The 15,261-nt window shown below is 44.4% G+C and overlaps 1 protein-coding gene across 1 annotated transcript in view; it reads left to right on the top strand.

Moving 5' to 3' along the window:
* hsf2bp (heat shock transcription factor 2 binding protein) overlaps positions 1–15,261 on the top strand; it is a 100,966-nt gene that overhangs the window by 35,431 nt on the left and 50,274 nt on the right. The window contains exon 5 of the mRNA XM_059966043.1: positions 12,593–12,734. Coding sequence (XP_059822026.1) covers positions 12,593–12,734 — 142 coding nt within the window. The remainder of the gene's footprint in view (positions 1–12,592; positions 12,735–15,261) is intronic.

Here is a 15,261-nt window from a genome sequence, read left to right as displayed (position 1 = left end):
GAATCTAAGGAATATTGGAAAATGATTACCAATGCATCCGCAATTTCCAGAGCCACCTCCTTTAATACCCTAAGATGCAGACTATCTGGACCTGGGGATTTGTTAGCCTTCAGTCCCATCAGTCTACTCATCACCGTTTTCTTCCTAATGTCAATCTGTTTCATTTCCTCTGTTACCCTCTGTCCTTGGCCCATCCATACATCTGTGAGATTGCTTGTGTCTTCCCTAGTGAAGACAGATCTAAAGTACTTATTAAATTCTTCTGCCATTTCTCTGTTTCCCATAACAATTTCACCCAATTCATTCTTCAAGGGCCCTGAGGAACAGCACTAGTATCTGGCAGCCAACCAGAAAAGGCCCCTTTTATTCCTACTCACTGTCTCCTGCCTATCAGCCATTCCTCTATCCATGCCAGTATCTTTCCTTAATGCCATATGATTTTATCTTGTTCAGCAGCTTCATGTGTGGCACCTTATCAAGTGCCTTCTGAAAATTGAAGTAAATGACATCCACTGCCTCTCCTTTGTCCATCCTGCTTGTTACATTTTTTTTCAGCACATTACTACCTCACCAGCATCATTTTGCAGTGAACCAATATCAACTCTCACCTCCCTTTCATTGTTCATACTACTCATAAAAACTTATAGTATACTGCTTTACACATTTGGCTAGTTTGCCCTCATAATTCATCTTGTCCCTTCTTTAGAAGATAGAAATCTACAGCACATTACAGGCCATTCAGCCCATAAGTTGTGCCAACCATGCAGCCTACTCGAGAAACTGCCTAGAATTTGCGTACTGCATACCCCTCTATTTTTCTCAGCTCCATGTATCTATCGAAAAGTCTTAAAAGGCCCTTTTGTATCCACCTCCATCACTGTCACTGGCAGTGCATTCCATGCACCCACTACACTCTGTGTGGAAATACTTACCTCTGACATCCTCCCTGTACCTACTTCCAGGCACCTTAAAACTTGTGCCCCTTCGTGGTAGCCATTTCAGCCCTGGGAAAAAGCCTCTGGCTATCCACCTGCTGTATCCACTGGCCAAGTTCACTCAACCTATTCTCATAAGGCATATGCTCCAATCCAGGTTACATCCTTGTCAATCTCCTTTGCACTCTCTCTATAATATCCACATCCTTCCTGTAGTGAGGTGACCAGAACTGAACAGAGTATTCCAAGTACGGTCTAACTGTGGTCTTATATAGCTGTAACATTAACTCCTGGCTCTTGAGAATCCCACAGTTGATGAAGGCCAACACACCATATACCTTCTTAATAACCCTGTCAACCTGCATAGCAGGTTTGAGTGTCTTGTGGACACAGACCCCAAAACCTTGCTGATCCTCCACACTGCCAAGAGCCTTATATTATATCCTGCCTTCAAATTTGACCTACCAAAATGAACCATTTCACACTTATCTGGGTTGAACTTCATCTGCCGCTTCTCAGCCCAGTTCTGCTTCCTATCGATGTTGCACTGTAACCTCTGACAACCCTCCAGACTATTCACAATACCCTCAACTTTTGTATCATCAAACTTACTAACTCACTCTTCTACTTACTCATCCAGGTTATTTATAAAAATCACAAAGAAGAGGGGTCCCAGAACAGATCCCTGCGGAACACCACTGGTCACCATCCTCCATGCAGAATATGAAACATCTACAACCACCCTTTGCCTTCTGTGGCAAGCCAATTCTCGATCCACAAAGCAAGGTCTCCTTGGATCCCATGCCTCCTTACTTTCTGAATGAGCCTTGTATACGGAACCTTATCAAGTGCCTTACTGAAATCCATATACACTGCATCCACTGCTCTACCTTCATCAATGTGTTTTGTTACATTCTCAAAGAATTCAATCAGGCTCGTAAGGCATGACCTGCCCTTGACAAAGCCATGCTGACTATCCCTAATCAGATTATGTCTCTCCAAAATGCTCATAAATCCTGCCTCTTCTCCAACAACTTGCTGACCACTGAAGTAAGACACACTGGTCTAAAATTTCCTTGGTTATCTTTACTCCAGGGGAACAATGTTTGCAACCAACCTCTGATACTTCTCCCATCCCTACTGATGACTCCAAGATCATCGTTAGAGGCTCAGCAATCTCCACCCTCACTTCTCACTGTAGCCTGGTGTATATCTGGTTCAGTCCCAGTGACTTATCTAATGTAATGCTTTTCAAAAGCTCCAACACATCCTCTTAGTGTCTATATGCTCAAGCATTTCGGTCTGCTGTAAGTCAGCACCACAATTGCCAATGTCTTTTTCCCTAGTGAATATTGAAGCAAGGTATTCATTAAATACCTCCGCCACCTCCTCCGACTCCATGCACACGTTTGCACTATCGCAGTTGGTTGGTCTTATTCTCACACGGCTCATTCTCTTGCTCTTCACATATTTGTAGAATGCCTTGGGGTTTTCCTTAATCCTGCTCACCAAGGCTTTATCATGATTCCTTCTGACTCTCCCAAATCAATTCTTAAGCTTTTTCCTAGCAACTTTGTAATTTTCTAGAGCTCTAGCTATACTAGCTTCTTCAACCTTTTGTAAACTTTTCTTTTCTTCTTAACTAGTACTTTGTACATCATGGTTCTTTAACTCTACCATCCTTTCCCTGCCTCAATCAGGTCACTTCTCATCCTCCGTTGCTCCAAGGAAAAAAGGCCAAGTTCACTCAACCTATTCTTATAAGGCATGCTCCCCAATCTAGGCAACATCCTTGTAAATCTCTTCTGCTCCCTTTCTATGGTTTCCATGTCCTTCCTGTAGTGAGGCAACCAGAATTGAGCACAGTACTCCCAAGTGGGGTCTGACCAGGGTCCTATATAGCTGCAACATTACCTCTCAGCTCTTAAACTCAATCCCACCATTGATGAAGGCCAAAGCACCATATGCTTTCTTACAGAGGGACAGCAGTGGGATGCAAAACTGGACTGGGAAGTGGCAGATGGAGTTCAACCCAGATAAATGTGAGGTGCTTTATTTTAGGTCAAATATGATGGCAGAATATTATATTAATGTTAAGACTCTTGGCAGTGTGGAGGATCAGAGGGATCTTCGGGTCCGAGTACATAGGACACTCAAAGTTGCTGCGCAGTTTGATTGTGTGGTTAAGATGGCATATGGCGCATTGGTCTTCATCAACCATGGGATTGAGTTAGGAGCTGAGAGGTAATGTTGCAGCTATATAGGATACTAGTCAGAGCCCACTTGGAGTACTGTGCTCAGTTCTGGTCGCCTCATAGGAAGGATGTGGAAGCCATAGAAAGGGTGCAGAGGAGATTTACAAGGATGTTGCCTGGATTGGGGGGCATGCTCTATGAGAATAGGTAGAGTGTACTTGGCCTTTTCTCCTTGGAGTGACGGAGGATGACAGTTGACCTGATGGAGGTGTACAAGATGATGAGAGGCATTGATTGTGTGGATGGTCAGTGGCTTTTCCCCAGGGATGTAGTGGCTAGCATGAAAGGGCACAGTTTTAAGGTGCTTGGAAGTATGTACAGAGGGGATGTCAGGAGCAAGTGTTTTTACGCAGAAGGTGGTGAGTGCATGGAATGGGCTGCTGGTGATGGTGATGGAGGTGGATATGATAGGGTGTTTTAAGAGACTCCTGGATAGGTACATGGAGCTTAGGAAAATAGAGGGCTATAGGTACCACTAGGTAATTTCTAAAGTAAGTACGTGTTTGGCACGGTTTCATGGGCTGAAAGGCCTGTATTGTGCTATAGGTTTTCTATGTTTCTATAATCCAAAAATCTGAATCCCTGCCCCTGTTCCCATTCTTCAACCACACATTTATCTACCACCTTTTATTATTTCTATTCTCACTGTCACATGGCATGGGCCGCAATCCCGAGGTTACTACCATTGAGGTCCTGCTTCTCAGCTTCCTTCCTAACTCCCTGTATTCTGTTTTCAGGAACTTCTCCCTTTTCTACCTTTGACTTTGATTCCAATGTGTACCACAACTTCTGGCTGTTCACTCTCCCTTTTCAGGGTATTATGGGCTGTTACGAAATCCCGTAACTGGATCACTTACCAGCAAAGATAGAGAGGTCCGTTGAAGTCTGATGGTACTATTTTTAGAAGTATTTATTGATACAGGGCACAAAAATAAGATTAATGCAAACATACAGATAATATAAGTCGTCAATACTAAATCTAAAGCGTGGGTATAATAATAACCAATAAGAGATAGCTCTATCTTTGTCTAGGGGATAATGTATTGTCCGATGGAAAGATAACAGTCACTATCAGTTCGTTCAAGCTGCAGCGTTGTTGGGTTTAAAAGCGATGCGGTTTAAACTTGCCCAGTTCTTTTATGATGCCAATCCATTGAGTCAGGGGAGCGGATTCCCCCATTGTTAGCTAAAAGTTGTTTTCCGTGGTTCCAGCCACCAATTCCAGCCACGGAATTGAACGCACGTGGCCTCCTTCAGATGACTTCCTGCTGTTACGTGGTTGCTTAACGTTTCTTCTGGTGCGTCTGAGGGACTGTTCCTACAGACCCTCTTTTATCCTGACTCGCAGGGTCATAGATGTCAATCAGGTTGGGGGTGTGCACTCTCTCCCTCAACCAGCCCACTTTGCCTGAGGGCGTTCATGTAGTATAGTAGCTCAATCCACAAATTAGTCTCCATGGCCATGTCCCGTAGCTTTACATCGCCGGGGAAACGAGCCAGCCGGCACGTCTCTTTTCCCATTTCTGGGGCCCCTTGACCCAACCCAACAGTGACCTTGTGATTCTCACAAAGGAGGGGGCTACGGACGTAACACCCCCTTTCTTCAGTGTGTTTTTTATCATCGGAAAAAAATGAAATAATACAGAGTCTTACAAGGTGTTAGAATCTAACACAACACCAAAGTTTTTTTTTCCTACAGAGTACTAGTGATACATTCAATTCAGTATCTAAACAGTTAACGATTACAGTGTCACATTCTTCAATATCTTAACATCGTGTACCGTACTAAAGTCTTGTAGCATCAGACTTCAATTTAATAACCACCTATTTTTTTATTTCTTTCCTTCAGCAACAACTCAAAGGAGGTGTGATCTTAGCTTCCGTGCATCCACAAAAGTTTATGGAACTACAAATCTTTCTGTCGTTTTCAAACTGAACAGGCAGGCTTCAAGGGGGTTGTCTTTATTATTCACAGGCTGTGTCGAAATCCCGTACAACCGGCTTTGCTATTTAAAAATGGCGTCCCCATTAACCCTCGCCTCGTTTCCGGGTACTTCCCACGTGGGGAGTTGGCGCACCCTGGCGAAATAGGCTTTCGTCCGCTCCTTCCATAGGAGTTATTTTATCAACAATGTGTTCCAAACTTAGCCCATTTCCCGAATTTCCACCCAATTCCTTAATTTTACTCAAGTTGCTAGTTTTCTCTTCAGGACCCCTGAGGCTATTGGGTCTTGATACCAGCGATCCCTCTTTGTTCAAACAGCATTTCGAATTCTGCGGTTTCACACCACACTCTGGAATAACAATAGCGTATGGGGCCCCTTTTCCTTCCACTTCAATCTGTAATCGATCTGCAGGGTTTAAAATTTCTTCATTCGATTTGGGAACTACAGATTTCCCATTTCCTTCAATGATAATATTTATCTCCCCATTTTTGAACTGCATTAACTTTCAACACACCTTCGAGCACAAACACCTGGGAACTCTCACTTCCCACTATTACCAAGGTTAACCCTTTCTTCACTGAACCAAGTCTATCTGACCCACAAGGACGGCCATCTCGTTCCACTGAATCAAATACCTCAGACTCTTTCTGAGCTCCGTTACTAGGTTCAGTACCACGTGCATCCCCATCTTGGACACACTCAAATGGGATATTGGCCTCTCCCAGGCTTTCAATACCCGTACCCTTTTCAAATTCTACATTCCCCCGATCCTCCCAGGTACTCTCTGGGCAACTCCCTTCCAGAGTAAACTCAACCCCGCAGGCTGAAACAACCTCATCTGCCAATCCAGCAGACTTCTTCAAGGCAAGGGCACCCCTTTCATCTAGGGCTGCCCTCATTTCATTATTGGGAACACCTTTAGAATTTTCAACTTCTTCAAACAGTTCTGCCAAACCAGACAGGTCATCCCTGTCCAACTCTGGACCTCTTAACCACTCTATCGGTTCCTCATCTTTATTTTCTGCCTCTAGGACCTTTCTCCTCGCTAAGGGCAGATCTACCTCCGCTCTCTTACCCTCTTGCACTTTACTACTCTTCATTTTACCACCCTCTAAACCCTCGTGGTACAGGGTCGGTAGAAACGTCTCGGCCAAATCAAAACTAGCCAGATTTAAACTGCTGTTGTTCTCAGCTGCCTCGCTCGGCAGGTTGCGAGTGACCGCGCATGCGGGATAGATCTTGGAATCTAGGGGCGGGGCCTCAACCCTCACAGGCTTGGTTGTCAGCTTCATGGCTGCACCCATCTTTCCACCCGCTAAGTCGTTACCCAGAAGGACGTCCACGCCTTCCCCCGGCAACTCCGGCAGTACCCCCAATTCCTCTGGTCCAGACACCAGCTCACAATTCAGAATGACCCTATGCAAGGGCGCCACTTCGGTCCATTTTCCTATGCCTCTCAGGGCTACCTCTCCCATTCGAGGACCAAAATCTAGCACCTTACTGCTAATCAATGACAGCTCAGCTCCCGTGTCTCTCCAGATCTGTACAGGAACTGGTGTGCCTCCCTCTTTCACTGACACAGTTCTGTGTGACAGACAAGTCTCAGACCCTTCTCGTACTCTGTCTACCTGAGGCTCTCTTGTCGATTTACTGATTACCAAAGCACATCTGATAGGGACTGCTGCTGTCCCTTTTCCTGTCTCTTTCCTCAGAGCAAAGCACCGAGATGCAATATGCCCCCCCCCTCCTTCCACAATTAAAACAGGTCAAGCCCGGAAATCTCTGGCCGTCTGGCCTTTCCTCCTCAATTTTACCGCTAGCTCCCGGCTGAGTTTCTCCCTTAGCCGGCGGGCTTTCCCAACCGTTCCCACGGTCTCTTGGGTAGCTTTTAGTCGAGGAAAACTTTGTCTTGTGGGTTAGGGCATATTCATCTGTGAACCTAGCGAATTCGGAGATGGACTTATTCGGCTTCTCATTCAAATACGTCCGGATATCCTCCAAAACACAACCTTTAAATTCCTTAATCAAAATTAACTCCCTGAGATGCCCATAATCCTCTCCCACTCTCTCTGCGGTACACCACCGGTCCAAAAGCACACCCTTCTCATAGGCAAACTCGGTATACATCTGATTCCACCCTTTCCTTAAATTTCTAAACTTTTGTCTATACGCCTCAGGTACTAGTTCATAACTCCGGAGAATGTCCACTTTTACTTTGTCATAACTCTCCTCCTCCATGGCCAACGCCGTATATGCCCGCTGTGCCTTCCCCTTTAACACACTCTGTAACAGCGCCACCCACTGACCTCTGGGCCACTTCTGATTCACTACCACCTTTTCAAAAAGCAAGAAATAACTATCAACATCCATCTCCTCGAAGAGAGGTACTAACCTCAACTCTCAACTAACATTGAACCGCTCCTCTCGGTCTGACCCCGGAACTCATGGCTCCTGCCGTAACTTCTCCATCTCCAAGTCATGTTTTCTCTGTTTCTCTTTCTCAGCTGCTTCCAGCTGTTTTAACTGAATTTCATACTCTTGTTTCTCCTCTAACTCCTTCAGCTGGAGCGCATGCTCCCTCTCTTTCTCTCTCTCGGTCCTTTCCCTCTCTTTCTCTCTCTCAGCCCTTTCCCTCTCTTTCTCTCTCTCGGCCCTTTCCCTCTCTCTCTCAGCCCTTTCCCTCTCTCTCTCTCTCTCTCTCTCTCAGCTGCCTCCAGCTGCTTTAACTGAAGTGCATGTTCCAACTTTAATTTCTCCAACTCCAACTGAGCCGTCCCACTAGCTGGTACTTCTTCAGGGATATTTTCCAATACCTCATCTGTAAACACATCCTTCCCAATGTAATACTGAGTTATTGCCCTTCGCACCTCCCGCTTTTTCATTAACAACCTCACCCCTACGAGGTTTAACTCCTTCGCCAAACTTATTAAGTCTGATTTGGTGGCTGCCTTTAGCGCCTCCAGAGTCCGGTTTTCTATAAATTCACCCACATCCATCTTTGCTGGTTTCCCATCTGGCTACCCGCATAACCAGATCCAAGTGTAGATTCACTGGCTTCCCAATTTGGTGTCAAATCCTGAGACGAGATCCCCAATTTTGTTACGAAATCCCATAACTGGATCACTTACCAGCAAAGATAGAGAGGTCCATTGAAGTCTGATGGTACTATTTTTAAAAGTATTTATTGATACAGGACACTCTCTCCCTCAACCAGCCCACTTTGCCTGAGGGTGTTCACGTAGTATAGCAGCTCAATCCACAAATTGGTCTCCATGGCCATGTCCCGTAGCTTTACATCACCGGGGAAATGAGCCAGCCTGCACGTCTCTTTTCCCATTTCCTGGGCCCCTTGACCCAACCCAACAAAGGAGGGGGCTACGGACGTAACAGGGTGCATTCAAAAACATCACGGACCCTAGCATCTAGGTAGTTGTGCCCTCTTGTCCTAGATTCTCCCACCATAGAAAACATCCTTTCCACATCTACTTTGTCTAGACCTTTCAGCATTTGAAAGATTTCAATAAGATACCCCTCATCCTTCTGAATTCCAGTGAGTACAGACCCAGAGCCATCAAATGTTTTTCATATGATAACCCTTTCATTCCTGAAATCATCATTGTGAACTCCTCTGGACTCTCTCCAATGCCAGCACATCTTTTCTAAGATGAGGGGCCCAGTACTCAAGGTGAGGCCTCACCAGTGCCTTATAAAGCCTCAGCATCACAACCTTGCTTTTGTATTCTAGACCTCTTGAAATGAAAGCTACATGGCATTTGCCTTCTTCATCACTGATTCAATCTGCAAATTGACTTTTAGGGCGTTCTCCCAAGTCCCTTTGCATCTTGGATTTTTGGATTTTCTCTCCATTTAGAAAATATCCTGTACATTTATTACTACTACCAAAATCCATGACCATGCATTTTCCAATATTGTATTTAATTTGCCACTTTCTTGCCCATTCTCCTAATCTGACTGTCCTTCTGCATCCTATCAGTTTCCTCAACACTCGTGCCCTTCCACCAATCTTCATAAGATCTGCAAAATAACTGCCAATCTCTAACTGCACTACAAGATCATCTACCTTATTTCGTATACCGTGTGCAAATGTAACACCTTCAGTCCTGTATTTGTCTCCCTTTTCAATTTTGTCCCCGTTACACAGCAAACCGTTAGATCCACAGCAACTTCACCCTATTTATCTGCCTGTCCTTCTGACAGTCTCATTATATCCTACCTCTGTTTGTACACCAACACCCTTCGCCTCAGCCTTATCACAACAACACACACAAAATGCTGGAAGAACTCAGCAGACCATTGAGTTGCAGCTCCAGTTCTTTAACATGTTCTTTGAGGAGCTACAGCTTGGTGCACCTGGTGTAGATCTCGTTATCCCTCCGTAATTGGATCCTTGACTTCCTAACTTGAAGACCACAATCTGTGCGGATTGGTGATAACATATCCTCTTTGCTGATGATCAACACTGGTGCACCTCAGGGGTGTGTACTTAACCCATTGCTCTACTCTCTGTATACACATGACTGTGTGGCTAGGCATTGCTCAAACACCGTCTTGCTGATGATACAACCATTGTTGGTAGAATCTCAGGTGGTGACGAGAGGGCGTACAGGACTGAGATATGCCAACTAATGGAATGGTGCTGCAGCAACAACCTAGCACTCAACATCAGTAAGACGAAAGAACTGATTGTGGACTTCAGGAAAGGTAAGACAAAGGATCATGTACCAGTCCTCATAGAGGGATCAGAAGTAGAGAGAGTGAGCAGTTTCAAGTTCCTGGGTGTCAAGATCTCTGAGTATCTAACCTGGTCCCAACATACTGATGTAGTCATAGAGAAGGCAAGGCAGCGGCTATACTTTATTATTTAAAGCGATTTGTCATATCAACAAATACACTCAAAAACTTCTATAGTTGCATCATGGAGAATACTCTGACAGGCTGGATCACTGTCTGGTATGGAGGGGCTATAGCACAGGACCAAAAGAAGCTGCAGAAGGTTGTAAATCTAGTCAGCTCCATCTTGGGTACTAGTCTACAAAGTACCCAGGACATCTTTAGGAAGCAGTGTCTCAGAAAGGCAGTGTCCAATATTAAAGACCTCCAGCACTCAGGGCATGTCCTTTTCTCACTGTTACCAACAGGTAGGAGATACAGAAGCCTGAAGGCACACACTCAGCAATTCAGGAACAGCTTCTTCCCTTCTGCCATCTGATTTCTAAATGGACTTTGAAGCTTTGGATGCTGCCTCACTTTTTTTGATATGCAGTATTTCTGTTTTTGCACATTTTTAACATAGAAACATGGAAAACCTACAGCACAATATAGACCCTTCGGCTCACAAAGTTGTGCCAAATATGTCTCTGCCTTAGAAATTACTAGGCTTACCTATAGCCCTCTATTTTAGTAAGCTCCATGTACCTATCCAGAATTCTCTTAAAAGACCCTATCGTACCTGCCTCCAACACAGTTGCTGGCAGCCCATTCCATGCACTCACCACTTTCTGAGTAAAAAAACTTAACCCCTGACATCTCCTCTGTACCTACTCCCCAGCACCTTAAACCTGTGTCCTCTTGTGGCAACCGTTCCAGCCCTGGGAGAAAGCTTCTGACTATCCACACGATCAATGCCTCTCATCATCTTATAGACCTCTATCAGGTCACCTCTCATCCTCCATCACTCCAAGGAGAAAAGTCCGAGTTTACTCAACCTATTCTCATAAGGCATGCTCCCCAATCCAGGCAATATTCTTGTAAATCTCCTCTGCACCCTTTCTATGGCTTCCACATCCTTCCTTTAGTGGGGCGACCAAAACTCAGCACAGTACTCCAAATGGGGTCTGAGCAGGGTCCTATATAGCTGCAACATTACCTCTTGGCTCCTAAATTCAATTCCACGATTGATGAAGTCCAATACACCACAAAGTCAACCTGCGCAGCTACTTTGAGCATCCTACGGACTTGGACCCCAAGATCTCTCTGATCCTCTACACTGCCAAGAGTCTTACCATTAATACTATATTCTGCCATCATATTGGACCTACCAAAATGAACCACTTCACACTTAAATGGGTTAAACTCGGATCTGCCACTTCTCAGCCCAGTTTTGCATCCTATCAATGTCCCGCTGTAACCTCTGACAGCCCTCCACATTATCCACAACACCTCCACCTTAGTGTCATCCACAAACTTACTAACCCATCCCTCCACTTCCTCATCCAGGTCATTTATAAAAGTCACGAAGAGTAAGGGTCCCAGAACAGATCCCACTCCACTGGTGACCGACCTCCATGCAGAATATGACCCATCTACAACCAGTCTTTGCCTTCTGTGGGCAAGCCAGTTCTGGATCCCATGCCTCCTTTTTAATAATCTATTCAACATATGTAACTGATTTACTTTTTTATTATGTTTCATTTTATTTATTTTTTTCTCTCCCTTTCTCTCTCCTAGATTATGTATTGCATTGAACTGCTGCTGCTCAGTTAACACATTTCATGTCACATGCTGGTGATAATGAACCTGATTCTGAGAGTCTAGAGGTGTCCCAGAATTCTCACATCTTCCACCCGGAACAAAGCACAGCCACTGGAGCCATTCTTATTGCTCTAACTATACGCTTACAGAAAAAGAATGAGCAAGAAAAGGCTTAAGTCACCCACGCGTGTTATCGCCCGAAGTCAAAAGTCTCCCACTTTAACACTGGCCCACTCCAACAATGGCCACTTCACTTGCCCCAGCCTCCTTTTTTTTGACCTTGCTAGTGAATCCTGAACTCCATTTGGCCCCTGTTCAAGCTCTGAAAAATTGCTATGAAGCGCTGATTTTTAAAACCCTCTCATGGACCTGTGTGAAGACACTTTTACTTTTTGCCTCCAAGCTCCGATTGGCTGCTGTTGAAGCTCCATACATAGGGTGGTGGGTTAATGGAACAAGCTGCCAGACAAGCTGGTAGAGATGAGTACAATTAAAATGTTTTAAATGTGTTAATACTGATACTTGGTCAGGGAAGGATGTGGGCAGATGAGTATTATCAATGTAGATAAGCCAACTGGCCCTGCCTGTCTCTGCAATATATAATTGTGTAAGATGCATTTATCTAATTACTTCTCAGTAACTGATAAGACCATAATACTTCACTGGCAACCTTGGAGGCTTTTGTGACATCTTTCTTAGTAAATGACTTGATCATACCAACAACCACTATCATGGACAGCAAAGCGACCAAGAGGTGGATATTCAGAAAAGCTCTCGACACAGATGGGCTTAGTTGGCATCATGTATACTGTATAAACTGAGAATCTCGTAAAGATCACAAAAATCATTTTCTGCATTTATGGCACCTTCTTTAAGCTAACTAGAACTTTATGAAATATTTTAAAATCATTGGCAATGGTGCAATCTATTGTCTGATCTACATGTTAAACTCTTTCTTGAACAGAATAAAGCAGAGAAGTTTTTCACTATTGTGGCACAGACATTAGAGAGTTTTGTGAAGTCTACAGATGAGAATGTCAAGGAAGAGCATGATCTGGATTCAGATGAAAACCAGTTTGTTCTGGCATTGGCAGGAATTGTAACAAGTAAGTTTAAATTCTTGGTCCAAATGAATGTGTTGTACACATTTTAAGTTCATATTCCAATTTTTAAATTTTCCACTCAGCTAATAGTTAATATACACTAGTGTTGAGATTCCTGGAGAAAAATGTTACAGATGCTGGAGGTCTGAATTAGAGACAGAAAAAGGTGGATAATGTACACGTGTCACTCAGTATCTGTGAAAAGTTTGTGTAAGGCCATAAATCTGGATCATGAGTTCTGTTTTTCTTTTCCAAGTGGCTGCCAAACTTAATGGTTATTTAGGGTCATAGAAAAGTACTGCACAAAAGCAGACCCTTCAGCCCATCTAATCCATGCTAAACCATTTAAACTGCCTGTTCCCATCGACCTGGACCAGGATGATTGCCCTTCATACCCCTACCATCTAAATACCTACTGTATCTAGACTTAAACATTGAATTCAAACTTTGATACACCACGTGTTTCTGTGAAACTTTACATATTTCATCCCTAACCCATGAATGCAGATAATATGAAAGAGGATGTACTGGAGCTTCTGGAAAGCATCAACTTGGATAAGTCACTGGGACCAGACAGTATGTACCCCAGGCTACTGTGGGAGGCGAGGGAGGAGATTGTTAAGCCTCTGGCAATGATCTTTGCATCATCAATAGGGTCCTAATAGGGTCCAGCGAGTCCTACCTCAGTGGTTGGTAAGTTGATGGAGAAGATCCTGAGAGGCAGGATTTATGAACATTTGGAGAGGTATAATACAATTAGGAATAGTCAGCACAGCTTTGTCAAGTGCAGGTCGTGCCTTACGAGCCTGATTGAATTTTTTGAGGATGTGACAAAACACATTGACGAAGGTCAAGCAGTAGATGTCGTGTTTTTGGATTTCAGCAAGGCATTTGATAAGGTACCCCATGCAAGGCTTATTGAGAAAGTAAGGAGGCATGGGATCCAATGGGACATTGCTTTGTGGATCCAAAACTGGCTTGCCCACAGAAGGCAAAGAGTCTTTGTAGACGGGTTATATTCTGCATGGAGGCCAGTGACCAGTGGTGTGCCTCAGGGATCTGATTTGGGACCCCTACTCATTTTAATAAATGACAAGGATGAGGAAGTGGAGGGATGGGTTAGTAAAGTTGCTGATGACACAATGGTTGGGGGTGTTGTGGATAGTGTGGAGGGAAGTCAGAGGTTACAATGGGACATTGATAGGATGCAAAACTGGGCTGAGAAGTGGCAGATAGCGTTCAACCCTGATAAGTGTGAGGTGGTTCATTTTGGTAGGTCAAATATGAGGGCAGAATATAGTATTAATGGTAAGACTCTTGGCAGTGTGGAGGATCAGAGGGATCTTGGAGTCCGAGTCCATAGGACACTCAAAGCTGTTGCGCAGGTTGACTCTGTGGTTAAGAAGGCATTGGCCTTCACCAATTGTGGGATTGAGTTTAGGAGCCAAGAAGTAATGTTGCAGCTATAAAGGACCCTGCTCAGACCCCACTTAGAGTGCTGTGCTCAATTCTGGTCGCCTCACTCTAGGAAGGATGTGGAAACCAAAGAAAGAGCACAGAGGAGATTTACAAGGATGTGGCCTGGATTGGGGAGCATGCCTTATGAGAATAGGTTGAGTGAACTCAGCCTTTTCTCCTTGGAATGACGGAGGATGAGAGGTGACTTGACAGAGGTGTACAAGATAATGAGAGACTTTAATCATGTGGATAGTCAGAGGCTTTTTCCCAGGGCTGAAATGGCTAACATGAGAAGGCACAGTCTTAAGGTGCTTGGAAGCAGGTACAGAGGAGATATCAGGGGTAAGTCTTTTATGCAGAGAGTGGTGAGTGCGTGGAATGGCCTGCCGGCGGTGGTGGTGGAGGTGGAAACTATAGGGTCTTTTAAGGGACTCCTGGATGGCTACATGGAGCTTAGAAAAATAGAGGGCTATGGGTAAAGCCATAGGGTAAGAACATGTTCGGCGCAGCTTTGTGGGCCGAAGAGCCTGTATTGTGCTGTATGTTTTCTATGTTTCTATGACTATTTGTAATCCCACCCAAATTCAGTGGGGAAAAAACCTGCTTGTAATTACCCTATCTATACCCCTCATAATTTTGTGTACCTCTATCCCTTAAGAATTCTATGTTCCAAGGAATAAAGTCTTACCTTGTTCAGTCTTTCCTTGTAACTCCTCTGTCCCAGCAACGTGCTTGGAAATTTTCACTGTATTCCTTCAATCTTTAGTCAGTATGGTTTCCTCAAGTGAAAATCTTGCCTAGCAAATCTGTTGGATTTCTTTGAAGAAATAACAAGCAGAATAGACAAAGGAGAATCAGTAGATGTTGTGTAATTGGATTTTCAGAGGACCTTTGAAAAGGTGCCACATGTGAGGCTGCTTAACAAGTTAAGAACCTGTGGTATTACAGTTCAGATACTAGCATGGATGAAGCAGTGGTTGATTGGCAGGAGGCAAAGAGTGGGAATAAAGGGAGCCTCTTTTGTTTGGCTGCCTTTGACTAGTGGTGTTACACAGCGGTCTGTGTTGGGACC

Source organism: Hypanus sabinus, chromosome 4, assembly GCF_030144855.1.
Source record: "Hypanus sabinus isolate sHypSab1 chromosome 4, sHypSab1.hap1, whole genome shotgun sequence".
Classification (NCBI taxonomy): Eukaryota; Metazoa; Chordata; class Chondrichthyes; order Myliobatiformes; family Dasyatidae; genus Hypanus; species Hypanus sabinus.
This window is presented reverse-complemented; position numbering and strand designations above follow the sequence as displayed.